At 42.4% G+C, this 13,737-nt stretch overlaps 1 protein-coding gene across 1 annotated transcript; it reads right to left on the minus strand.

Moving 5' to 3' along the window:
* Nucleotides 1-7,955: 7,955 nt before the first annotated feature.
* On the minus strand, nt 7,956-12,644 carry LOC146869967 (uncharacterized). Its single transcript, XM_085654841.1, has 3 exons — nt 10,625-12,644; nt 9,667-9,882; nt 7,956-8,312 (listed from the first exon to the last, which is right to left on the minus strand). The coding sequence occupies exons 1-3, from the start codon at nt 11,135-11,137 to the stop codon at nt 8,055-8,057; spliced, it is 987 nt and encodes a 328-aa protein (XP_085510967.1). The 5' UTR covers nt 11,138-12,644; the 3' UTR covers nt 7,956-8,054.
* Nucleotides 12,645-13,737: the final 1,093 nt, after the last annotated feature.

Consider the following 13,737-nt stretch of genomic DNA (forward strand, 5'->3'; position numbering starts at 1 on the left):
GGGGGTACGGTCCGTACATACACGGTTGGGGTGGGGGTACGCTCCATACATACGCGGGTGAGGGTACGGGTCGTACATACACGGTTGGGGTGGGGGTACGGGCCGTACATACACTGTTGGGGTGGGGGTACGCTCCATACGTACGCGGGTGAGGGTACGGGTCGTACTTACACTGTTGGGTGGGGGGTACGCTCCATACGTACGCGGGTGAGGGTACGGGTTGTACTTACACTGTTGGGGTGGGGGGTATGCTCCATACGTACGCGGGTGAGGGTACGGGTCGTACATACATGGTTGGGGTGGGGGTACGCTCCATACATACGCGGGTGAGGGTACGGGTCGTACATACACGGTTGGGGTGGGGGGTACGGGTCGTACATACACGGTTGGGGTGGGGGTATGCTCCATACATACGTGGGTGAGGGTACGGGCTGTACATACACTGTTGGGGTGGGGGTACGCTCCATACGTACGCGGGTGAGGGTACGGGTCGTACATACACGGTTGGGGTGGGGGTACGGGTCGTACATACACGGTTGGGGTGGGGGTATGCTCCATACATACGTGGGTGGGGGTACGGGCCGTACGTACGAGGGTGTACATACACGGGTGGGGGTACGTCTCATACATACAGGGGTATACATACACGGGTGTACATACACAGGTGTACATTCACGGGTGGGGGTGCGTCTCGTACATACACGGGTGTACATACACGGTTGGGTATTCGACTCATACATAGGAGGGCTGGGGGAGTGTTGGGCGCGTATGCGGGCACATGTCTCCATGGTTGCTATGGGAGTTCGGTGCGGACGGTGTTTTTTCCATCCGGTTGTAACATCGGACGCACGGGATGGATCGTACTAGTGCGGTCGGACTTCACTTTTCACATTTGTACGGTAAATCGTCCGAGGATGTGTCGGACACATTTTCCGACCCGAGGACGTGTGGGTATAATTCCCAATGCGATTCGTATGGTCTTTTTCCCATGCGAATCGTAGTTGGCAGTTTGTACGGCACTTGTACGATTCGTACAGTAGACCGGATACGAGTCGTATGGGGAATTTTTTTACAGGATCGTAATCGGCACCATAGTATCTTGTGTCTCCATCAACCCTTATGTTCTATCCCATTGTCTCAGTAGTCTACCTCACACATCCACATTCCCAAATTCCTATAGGAACTCCTGGACGTGGCAATCCATTTTCAAAATGAGATCAGTAAATGTTATCCTGCCCACCAGAACCTACAAATCGTCCCTACTACATTCACCCCCTTTGAACCACCAGAGACCTTTGAGATGCTAAGCCTGTCTGTCAAAATAAAAGCATCTAATTCACCTATGGAGCCATGGTCAACAGAGTGCCTCCTCCCTTTCATTGACTTTGATACAACAAACATTTCAAATGCTTTATTCCAAAAAACCAGTTGTGCCCCCACTCCTTCCAAAGCATACTGTCATTCCCCTCTTCTAAAGAAAAAGGTCCTTTGAAATTACAGGTACAGGTTCAAGCTTCCTTTTCTCACTAAGGTCCTGGAAAATAGGAGGGTGATACAGCTCGGACAGTATGTGAAACTAAACTAGCTCCTCTACAACCGTCAATACTTTGTATCCTCATGGAACAAGGAAGCATCCCTCCCCGATATACGAGAGGAGCGCCTCCTCTCACCGTATGATATCAGAAAAATACATTGTGGCATGCTATGTCAGTATTTCTTCTCTGTTAGGTCTATTGTTAAGTACATTGGTATTAGTAAGGCTATTGATTCCCTTCATGTTCTAGTTCGGAACTCTGTTGTGCCTGTTTGATCGCTACCGGTTTTCATGCTCCTGGGCCCTTGGTACCCGCAGTTTATCTTCAGCCTACAAATAAAGAACTACAACATTCTTTGAGAAGGGTCTTCAATACATTACAGACATTGGCAGAAAAAGGGCTTCTTTCTTTTTTGGACCCATTTCACAGGGGAACAAATAAAGGAAAGAGAGGGTAAGAGCCGTTTTTGAAGTCACGGTTTTCAGCAACTGAGAAGACAGAAAAAGAGGCAATAAGGGGAAGACGTGAGAGAGATGGAGGCAGCTGCCAGCGGCAGAGCGGAAACAGGCACTGTCCTTGTCTTCCCTGGGCAAGAAGGAAGAGAGACAGAGCCCTTTTCCTTCTCTGCCACACGCCCGTTCTCGAACGGCCACGAAGGGCCGAACCTTATCTAAAGGCTTTTGCTATTTCTGCCATCCTGAGATGCATGACTAACAAGCATTTACAATGCAATGGTCTCGGCAATATTCTAGGTAGAGCTCTTGGTATTGCTCATTATTTTTTAATGATTTTTGTACCCCTAAATAAATGGCATTGTCATTTCTATTGGCATTAGTTTTTTTTTGCATATGTGATACCTATTGCATTAGCAGAGTGAGGGTGAGGTAGTGAGATAGAGAGAGAGAGTGAGGTATTGAAATAGAGTGAGGTAGTGAGAGAGAGTGAGGAAGATAGAGAGTGAGGTAGTGAAAGAGTGAGTTAGTGAGTGAGGTATTTTCTGACGTAGTGAGATAGAAACAGTGAGTGATGTTGTGAGATAGAGAAAGATTGAGGTAGTGAAAGAGAGAGTGAGGTAGTGAGGGATGTTGTGAGGTATTAAGATAGAAACAGAGAGTGATGTAGTGAAGTAGTGAGATAGAGTGAGGTAGTGAAAGAGTGAGTGTAATTGACTTAGTGTATTTGAGAGAGAGAGTGAGGTAGTGAGACACATATTTGGTAATATGTATTTATACTGTTTGAGTTTATGTATATATATGTATATATGCATTTATAGTTTTGAAGAAGAAATACATTTTTATTTCTTGTAAATAATGAGTAATGAAAAGTGTTTAACATCTTTTATTAATTAGAATTATTATATACATTGGTAAACATTATTTAACGTTTACATTTGTGTTATGTTCTAATGATGTTTTTGTAAGATTAAGCGACTATTTCTAGAATGCATCCATTTCTAAATATAACATGTAAAGTTTTTGGCAAGTGCTGCATGAGAGCTTCTGCAAAGTCTTCTACGTCTGTTGGTATATTGAGGTAGTCCATTACAATAGTATTTTCGATGTCCATGGATTTAAAAAGGTCAGTGTCTTGTATTTGTACCGTTATGGTACTTTTTTCCTGCGTGGTATTTTCAATTCCATATATTGTAATAGTAATTTTTTCCAAAGGTGGTTCTATTATCTGCAAAGTAAAACATAATTGTTAATAGAGGCATATAGTGTGCATTTTCATTATATTTAGTTATTGGAGTAGTATAGATGTTAAGTGACATAGAAAGTGATAGATATAAAGAGAGAGAGGGAGGTAGGGAGATAGAGAGAGAGTGAGCTAGCAACACCTGGATGCGACTCAATTCAAATTATGCACTATACGAGTAATAATCTGCCTGAAAAAAAAGTAATAACGTCTTGGAAAAAGCAATTACTCATAGGGAATGCAAGATTAAGTAAAGCATGTGAAATGTAAGCAGGAACAATGTGGTCTTAACAGGGCGCCAACGAGGAGAAATGTTTTATGCTTTACTAAATATATGATGCCCTATGGTGCCATAGAGTTAAAAAAAAAGATTACATAATCTCTTCCAACATTCACAAAAATGTCAGCTTTGCTTGACAACCTCTGTGCGTCTAACATGCACAAAAAGACCAACTCTGCTAAGTAACAATGCAATATTAAAGAAGATTAGTGCCAACTCTTGCTTGTGACACACAACAGTGCAAGTCATCCAGGCCACCATGACTACATCATAAAGAAACACTAGTGCACAAGCAGACTAACTTTGTTCCAAAGCTCTACATTATCAGCCCAGGTTAGTGCAGACACTCACGTCTAGCTCAAATCCACCCAGCAATCATGATAGTCCCAAACACAAACAGGGTAGGTCTCAACCATAGCATATATGCACTGGTCCAGAGGGCTATTAAATACCCATCAACTTCTGTTTCTAAAAGCACTAGAACGTGACTGAAATTTGTCATCTTGCAAGGTAACCCTGAAATGCTGATAAAGTCCTTCTTTACAAGCCTGAACATGAAAGAATAACATCTTCAAAGATAACCTTTAAGCAAGGAATAATGCATTCCAATTAGATCTCACCATGAGATAGGCTTTAAATATCCAAGGGGGCTGCAGACACGATCTCGCCATTAAACTCAGAAATGTCACTATCTACTTCCACAATCATGATGATTCAGGGAAATGATCACTGTCTGCTGGCCTTCAATGACATTTTTCAGAACCTAAAAAAGTGAATACTAACCACAGTGAAAATTACCTCAGCCCATAAACAGCTGCCTCCCACAGGTGACACCCACCCTATACTATTGTTTCCCATCAATCCACTAGCCCCCAAACCACCTAAACTCAGGGGAAAGACCTGCCACCTCCTAGCAATGCAGCTGACCATAATGCAACTAAGAATCCCAGCCCTTTTATAAAAATGCACCTCATTTACACTCCCTCTCCCTTGATGCAGACAACCTCTTATGTTCTTCCTACTGCCTCACGTTTAACTCACAGAGACGGCGTTTAGTGACAGCTTCTCTACTTACCTTGATGATCTCCTCTTCCCAGACTACAAAACCATTTAAAAGATCTGATAGGGTAAGAGAAGAAGAAAGATTGCCCTAACCCAGGGGTACTCATAGTACGGCCCACGGGCCGCCAGCGGCCCAGCAAGCCTTTCTTGGCGGCCCGCGGACCTTTCAGACATCGTACCGGTGTTTGGTTTTTTTCCTAACAGTGTCAGCAAACACAGACTCTGCTCTGTGTGGGCGCGGTGGATTCAAGCAATAGTCCGAGTGGAGCTGCTGGGGCGCTAAGAGGTGAAATACAACAAAGCCTCGTTATCATGCAAATGGTCTCTTAAAGACCTGTGAAGTACTAGGGTGGGGCTGTGTGTGTGCCCTGGAAGGGAAGCTGCCTCAGCTGCCACACAAGCGGAAGGGGAGGGGCGGGGGGGGGGAGAGGTGACAAAGAATGACAAGATAACAGCAGGGTGTGAGAGTCGGGTAAGGGGACAGAGGGTGACAGAGGTGACAGAGGGCAGTAGGGAGAGACAGAAACAGACAGAGACAGATAGAGATAGAGACTAACAGAGACAGGGACAGACAGAGACAGATAGGCAGAGACAGGGACAGACAGATAGAGGCAGAGACAGACAGAGAGGCAAAGAGACAGACGGAGAGGGAGACGGAGAGGGAGGGCGACAGAGAGAGAGGGAGACGGGGAGAGAGAGGGAGATGGGGAGAGAGAGGGAGACGGGGAGAGGGAGGGAGACGGGAGGGAGGGAGAGACACAGAGAGGGAGGGAGTGAGACAGAGAGGGAGACGGAGGAGGGAGGGAGACGGAGGACAGAGGACGGAGGGAGACGGAGGACGGAGTGAGACGGAGAGAGACGGAGATGGAAGGAGATGGAGAGAGGGAGGGAGATGGCGAGAGAGGGAGGGAGACAGAGAGGGAGGGAGACAGAGAGAGAGGGAGACAGAGAGGGGGAGACAGAGAGAGACAGAGAGGGAGAGAGACGGATAGAGGGAGAGAGGGAGGGAGACGGAGGACGGAGTGAGACGGAGAGAGACGGAGAGGGAAGGAGAGGGAGAGAGGGAGGGAGATGGAGAGAGAGGGAGGGAGACAGAGAGGGAGGGAGACAGAGAGAGAGGGAGACAGAGAGGGAGGGAGACGGAGAGAGACAGAGAGGGAGAGAGACGGATAGAGGGAGAGAGGGAGGGAGACGGAGGAGGGAGGGAGACGGAGGAGGGAGGGAGATGGAGGAGGGAGGGAGATGGAGGAGGGAGGGAGACGGAGGGAGAGGGAGGGAGACGGAGGACAGAGGGAGACGGAGGACGGAGGGAGACGGAGGAGGGAGGGAGACGGAGGAGGGAGGGAGGGAGATAGAGAGAGGGCGAGAGAGAGATATGTGTATGCCAGGTCCGGTGGCTCAGTGGACGAAGGCGTCTGCTGCAGGGACCTGTGTTCCACCTCATGGTCACAGTTTTGTTTTGTTGCTCTAGCCCGCCCCCTCCCCCAATGACCCCGCCAAGGTGCGGCCCTCGGCCACAAACCACACTGTAAATTTGACCCCCAAGAGAAAGTTTGTGAGTACCCCTGCCCTAACCAATGCCACTAACCTGAACTGCACTATCATTCGCTGTTTGAATACATAGTATCTTGTGTCTCCATCAACCCTTATGTTCTATCCCATTGTCTCAGTAGTCTACCTCACACATCCACAATCCCAAATTCCTGTAGGAACTCCTGGACGTGGCAATCCATTTTCAAAATGAGATCAGTAAATGTTATCCTGCCCACCAGAACCTACAAACCGTCCCTACTACATTCACCCCCTTTGAACCACCAGAGACCTTTGAGATGCTAAGCCTGTCTGTCAAAATAAAAGCATCTAATTCACCTATGGAACCATGGTCAACAGAGTGCCTCCTCCCTTTCATTGACTTTGATACAACAAACATTTCAAATGCTTTATTCCACACACCAGTTGTGCCCCCACTCCTTCCAAAGCATACTGTCATTCACCTCTTCTAAAGAAAAAGGTCCTTTGAAATTACAGGTACAGGTTCAAGCTTCCTTTTCTCACTAAGGTCCTGGAAAATAGGAGGGTGATACAGCTCGGACAGTATGTGAAACTAAACTAGCTCCTCTACAACCGTCAATACTTTGTATCCTCATGGAACAAGGAAGCATCCCTCCCCGATATTCGAGAGGAGCACCTCCTCTCACCGTATGATATCAGAAAAATACATTGTGGCATGCTATGTCAGTATTTCTTCTCTGTTAGGTCTATTGTTAAGTAAATTGGTATTAGTAAGGCTATTGATTCCCTTCATGTTCTAGTTCGGATCTCTGTTGTGCCTGTTTGATCGCTATCGGTTTTTGTGCTCCTGGGCCCTTGGTACCCGCAGTTTATCTTCAGCGTACAAATAAAGAACTACAACATTCTTTGAGAAGGGTCTTCAATACATTACAGACATTGGCAGAAAAAGGGCTTCTTTCTTTTTTGGATCCATTTCACAGGGGAACAAATAAAGGAAAGAGAGGGTAAGAGCCGTTTTTGAAGTCACGGTTTTCAGCAACTGAGAAGACAGAAAAAGAGGCAATAAGGGGAAGACGTGAGAGAGATGGAGGCAGCTGCCAGCGGCAGAGCGGAAACAGGCACTGTCCTTGTCTTCCCTGGGCAAGAAGGAAGAGAGACAGAGCCCTTTTCCTTCTCTGCCACACGCCCGTTCTCGAACGGCCACGAAGGGCCGAACCTTATCTAAAGGCTTTTGCTATTTCTGCCATCCTGAGATGCATGACTAACAAGAATTTACAATGCAATGGTCTCGGCAATATTCTAGGTAGAGCTCTTGGTATTGCTCATTATTTTTTTATGATTTTTGTACCCCTAAATAAATGGCATTGTCATTTCTATTGGCATTAGGTTTTTTTGCATATGTGATACCTATTGCATTAGCAGAGAGAGGGTGAGGTAGTGAGATAGAGAGAGAGAGTGAGGTATTGAAATAGAGTGAGGTAGTGAGAGAGAGTGAGGTAGATAGAGTGAGGTAGTGAAAGAGTGAGTTAGTGAGTGAGGTATTTTCTGACGTAGTGAGATAGAAACAGTGAGTGATGTTGTGAGATAGAGAAAGATTGAGGTAGTGAAAGAGAGAGTGAGGTAGTGAGGGATGTTGTGAGGTATTAAGATAGAAACAGAGAGTGATGTAGTGAAGTAGTGAGATAGAGTGAGGTAGTGAAAGAGTGAGTGTAATTGACTTAGTGTATTTGAGAGAGAGAGTGAGGTAGTGAGACACATATTTGGTAATATGTATTTATACTGTTTGAGTTTATGCATATATATGTATATATGAATTTATAGTTTTGAAGAAGAAATACATTTTTATTTCTTGTAAATAATGAGTAATGAAAAGTGTTTAACATGTTTTATTAATTAGAATTATTATATACATTGGTAAACATTATTTAAAGTTTACATTTGTGTTATGTTCTAATGATGTTTTTGTAAGATTAAGCGACTATTTCTAGAATGCATCCATTTCTAAATATAACATGTAAAGTTGTTGGCAAGTGCTGCATGAGAGCTTCTGCAAAGTCTTCTACGTCTGTTGGTATATTGAGGTAGTCCATTACAATAGTATTTTCGATGTCCATGGATTCAAAAAGGTCAGTGTCTTGTATTTGTACCGTTATGGTACTTTTGTCCTGCATGGTATTTTCAATTCCATATATTGTAATAGTAATTTTTTCCAAAGGTGGTTCTATTATCTGCAAAGTAAAACATAATTGTTAATAGAGGCATATAGTGTGCATTTTCATTATATTTAGTTATTGGAGTAGTATAGATGTTAAGTGACATAGAAAGTGATAGATATAAAGAGAGAGAGGGAGGTAGTGAGATAGAGAGAGAGTGAGGTACTTTTTTAGAGGGAGACAGTGAAGTTGTGAGGTATTGAGATAGAGAGTGAGGTATTGATAGAGTGATATAGTGATGTTTTGAGAGAGAAATGTTGTAAGATAGTCAGGTAGTGAGATAAATAGAGTGGAGTATTGAGTTAGAGATATTTATTGAGAGAGAGAGTGAGTTAGAGAGAGTGAGTGATGTTTATTTCGAGTGAGGTAGTGAAAGTGAGTGAGTGAAGGAGTGAGATAGAAAGAAATAGAGTGAGGTAGTGAGATAGAGAGAGAGTGAGGTAGTGAGATAGATAGAGAGTGATGTTGTGACGTAGTGACATAGAGAGTGAGGTAGTGAGATAGATAGTGAGGTTGTGAGAGAGTGAGGTAGTGAGAGATAGTGATGTAATGATGTATTGAGAGAGAGAGTTAGTGAAGTATTGAGATAGTGATGTTGTGATATAGAGATAGTGGTGTAGTGATGTAGATAGAGTTAGGTAGAGAGAGAGAGTGAGTTAGTGAGAGAGAGTGATTGAGATAGTGAGAGAGAGAGAGAGAGAGAGTGAGGTAGTGAGAGAGTGAGGTAGTGAGAGAGAGGTAGAGAGATAGTGAGTTAGTTTTAGAGAGAGAATCTACTTAATAGACATATAGACCTAGTCGCATAGATGTAGACATACACAATGTCATTGATCTACACATACAGAGGCACCCATACACACATACAGAGCTACTCACACACATATACGGAGCCATAAAGATACAGAGCCACACACATACAAAGTCACCCACATACAAATACAAAGCCACCCAACATACATTATGAGGCATTCACATTTATACATAGTGAGAGAGAGAGGTAGAGAGATAGTGACGTAGTTTTAGAGCGAGAATCAACCACATAGACATATAGACCTAGTCACATAGATGTAGACATACACTATGTCATTGAGGCACCCATATACACATACAGAGTTACTCACACACATATACCGAGCCATACAGATACAGAGCCATACACAGTCACCCATATACACATACAGAGCCACCCAACATACATACTGAGGCATTCACATATACATAGAGAGTTACCCATACACATATAGAGACACCGAAAAACACACACAGAGGCACCCATGCATCCATTGAGCTACGCATACATTGAGCTACACACACACAAAGCCACACATAGAGCCACACAGGTACACAAATAATTTTTTTTAAAACTTACTTCTATATGTGTATTGTGAGTAGTATTTAACATTTTTTGATTATTAAATTTGTGGACGGTCAAGTGTGTCATTTTGACATAAGTTCCAAGTGTGATTGGGAATTCCGTCGCATTTCTCCACGATGTGATTTTAACAGAGTCTGTCGTGTCAATAACTGTAATAGATTTTAATTTTGTTTCTTGACCTGCCACAAAAATGTTTTTAGTTTCTTCTTCCTGTAAAATATAAAGCAAATATTATTATTATTTTTTATTGTACATATAGTGTCAGTATAGCAGACAGAGTGCGGTGCAGAGAGAGTGCGGTGCAGACAGAGTGAGGTGCAGACAGAGTGAGGTGCACAGAGTGAGGTGTAGAGAGAGTGTGTTGTAAAGAGAGTGTGGTGGAGAGAGAATGTGTTGAAGACAGTGTGGTGTAGAGAGAGTGTGGGGAATATAGAGTTGTGAAGAAAGAGTGTGGTGCAGAGAGAGTGTTTGAAGAGAGAGTGTTTAATAGAGTTTTGTGATGCGAGAGTGTGGTGCAGAGAGTGTTTGAAGAGAGAGTGTTTAATAGAGTTTTGTGATGCGAGAGTGTGGTGGATAGAGTTTTTTTGTAAGAGTGTTGGAGAGCGAGTGTGTTGGAGAGCGAGTGTGTTAGAGAGCGATTGTGTTGGAGAGCTATTGTGTGGTAGAGAGTGGTGTGGGGAAGAGAGTGGTGTGGGGAAGAGAGTGGTGTGGGGAAGAGAGTGGTGTGGGGAAGAGTGTGGTGTGGGGAAGAGTGTTTGGGGAAGAGAATGTGGGGAAGAGAGTGTGGGGAAGAGAGTGTGTGGGAATAGTGTGGGAAGAGAGTGTTGTGCATAGAGAGTGTTGTCCTGAGATATTTTTTTGCTGAGAGTGGTTTGAAGAGTGTGCGAGTATTGAATAGTTTCTGTTAAATGTTTATCAACTTTGTAACTCGATATTGTACTTATATAAATACCTTGGATATTGTCCCTGATATGGTCATTAATGTCCGTAATTTGGCTTCTCTTATTGTTTTAATAGGTGATATTGGTGGAGCTGGTAGCTCTAGTATGTTTTTTGCTTCTTGTAGGATTTCACTTGGAAGCGTTAAAGGTAGCATCCTTGATGTTTTTGTATGTTTGGTTAATAGAACAACATTGTTCTTGGCCAGGAAATTCCTTATAATAATTCCATGTCCTTGTTTGGTTTGATTGTAAAAATCGTCGTTATAGCATGTGGCTTTAATAGAACCACTTTCATCTGCTAGTGCAAGGTGGTACAAGATTTTGTTTTCTTGTTTAGCATTTCGGTAGTGTGTTTTTTGAGAACATGTTACAATATTTGCTCTTATAGCCCTCTGAAACGGTTTGCTCTCCTCTTGTTTCCCCATCTTAGTTTCTTGTATAAAATCATCTGAAATGAGAATAAATTGTGAGTATACATTTTGGATATAACTGTTGAAAAAATTTACTTTATCCCAAACTAACATATTAAATTATACAACATGCTTATTAATTTGAGAGAGTTATGTAGTGAGAGAGAGTGAGGTAGATACGAGAGTGAGGTAGTGAGAAACAGAGAGAGTAAGGTATTGAAAGAGTGATGTAGTGAGGATGAGTAATGTTGTGAGGTAGTGAGATAGAAACAGAGAGTGATGTTGTGAGGTAGTGAGAGAGTGAGTTAGTGAAAGTGAGAGTGTAAGTTATTTAGTGTGATAGAGAGATTGAGAGAGTGAGGTAGTGAGATAGAGAGAGAGTGATGTAGTGTGTTAGAGAGAGTGAAGTTGTGAGGTAGTGAGATAGATAGTGTGTTAGTGAGTGAGTGATGTAGTGTACGTTTCAGAGAGTGAGTCGTGATATAGTGAGGTAGTGAGAGTGAGATAGAAATAGATAGAGTGATGTAGTGAGATAGTGAGGTATTGAGTTAGAGAGTGTAATTGTGAGGTATTGTGTTAGAGAGTGATGTAGTGAGAGAGTGTGGTATGTAGAGATATTGAGGTACTGAGTGAGATAGTTAGTGATGTAGTGTTATTGTGATGCTGTAATATAGAGACAGTTGAGTAGTGAGGTAGAGAGAGTGATTGAGTTAGTGAGAGAGAGTGAAGTAGTGTGAGAGATAGTGAGGTAGTGCGAGTGAGTTAGTGAGAGAGGTAGTGATAGAGAGAGAGCCAACCACACACACATACAGACCCACACAGACAGAGCCACACACACACACACAAAGTGTATCACTCAGACACACATACAGAGCCACACATACTGAGACAGCCATACACACAGAGAGCTATGTAAATGTAAATGTAAATTGATATTTGTATAGCACACTACTCACCCGCAAGGGTCTCAAGGTGCTTGTACGAATACCGCTGTGGAACCCATCCTGGCTTTCCCTGTGAGGCGTCCACTCCTGAGCACCACCAAGGTGGAGGCCAGGCATCCTTAGCGTTGTGGGTGCCATTGTGGAGATTAAGCAAGCTATTGCCCAGAGTTTCAGAGTGGGACTCCATGATTGGAACAGGTACCGAGGCGAGAATTATCAGGTCCATGGAATTTTGGAGCCCAAGACCCGCCGAGGCGGGGAATTGAACCCTGGTCACGGGCTAGATCTCTGCATCAGGGTCTGACGCTCTAATCATGGAGCCACACTTCTCAACACACATACACAGAGCTACAGACATACACATACAGAGACACTGACTTACACACATACAGAGTTACCTAACACACATAGTAAGCCAGACACATAAAGATACTGAGCCACCTATACACACATATATACAACATGCTTATTAAATTGCTACCCATAAGGCTTTGTGATCACTATGATATGACTCTAATATGCCATAGTTCGTTAAGTGTACATTAGTATAGATATGATCTAATGTTGACTTGTAGTCTGTTGTATATTGTGTTATTTTTTGTTGACATTGAAACTCGTTTAGCATATATTGTAATAGTAGTGCTGTGTTTTGTGTTTGTTGTGTTAAATCTATGTTGAAGTCACCCATTATTATGTAGTTATAATCAGGGTAAAAGTTTAATATGCTACTTAAAATTTGGAAAAGTGTTTGTATATGTACATGTGGAGGTTTGTATAGCATTACAAATAAGTAGTTGCAATTCTTAAGATGTAGAGTAAAATGTAGAATATCAATTTCGTGTTGTGTTTCATATATTGGCAGTAAGTCAATATTTTTACGGTAATAAATTGCTATTCCATGCTTAGTTATGTGATGGTGGAATTTATCAAATATTAAAAGATGGTACTGTTCTATCAAGAAAGTATTGCTATCTGATGTTCTAGTAGTATTTATTTCAGTTAAGCATAGAATATCAGCATTCGTTATATTTGTGTCTGATTTCAGTGCTGTGTAATTTTTTTGCAGTGATCGTATATTATGTACAATTATATTACACAGTTCGTTATAGGTACATAATTGAGGGACTGATATTTGCAATTGCATATCTCTCCTTAATCTGGCCATTTCTTCATGTAATTTTGAATGTACAACTATTTTGTCTTGCTGAAAGTTTTTAATATAGATGTTAGCTAATGATTTGGCTCTGCTTAAAGCTAAATAATGCATATGATGTACTTTGCTATTGTTAAAATGTATGTAAAGTGGTTCAATTGTTTCTCCTTGTGTTCTGTGTATAGTACGTGCAGATGATTGGCGTAGGGGGAATTGTTTGCGTATAATTGTTATAAATTTTTGTGTAAATTGAAAGTGCCGTGTTATAGCATGTATTGGTGTCCAATGAAGCAAAATGTTAGTTGTATACATGTGTTTATTTTCTAGCCTCGTACTTTTACCAACATTTTCTTTATCAAAATTAATCCATATTACAGTAGGGGTGTTATTTATTGTTTCTACAAATTCAACTATACCTGTAGCACCATTTGTTAAACCGTCATTAACATTTATATTGGAAGTTATATCATATCTTAATTTTAAGGCAATATGTACTATAATGTTTGTAGGTAACTGAGCTAGTATTTTCTTTTTAACTATTTCAGTCAAGTCAGCTGCTACTGTATCTATGGCTGTTGCTGTGTAGACAGGATAGTTCATTATGTGTTGTAATAAAA

This window comes from Triturus cristatus, chromosome 1_1 (assembly GCF_964204655.1).
Source record: "Triturus cristatus chromosome 1_1, aTriCri1.1, whole genome shotgun sequence".
Classification (NCBI taxonomy): Eukaryota; Metazoa; Chordata; class Amphibia; order Caudata; family Salamandridae; genus Triturus; species Triturus cristatus.

Coding starts and splice junctions, on each gene's coding strand:
- LOC146869967 (XM_085654841.1), bottom strand. CDS start 11,137: ATGTTAGTTTGGGATAAAGTAAATTTTTTCAACAGTTATATCCAAAAT. Junction 9,883..10,624: donor TATCAGGGACAATATCCAAG/GTATTTATATAA, acceptor TATATTTTACAG/GAAGAAGAAACTAAAAACAT. Junction 8,313..9,666: donor CTCACAATACACATATAGAA/GTAAGTTTTAAA, acceptor TTTACTTTGCAG/ATAATAGAACCACCTTTGGA.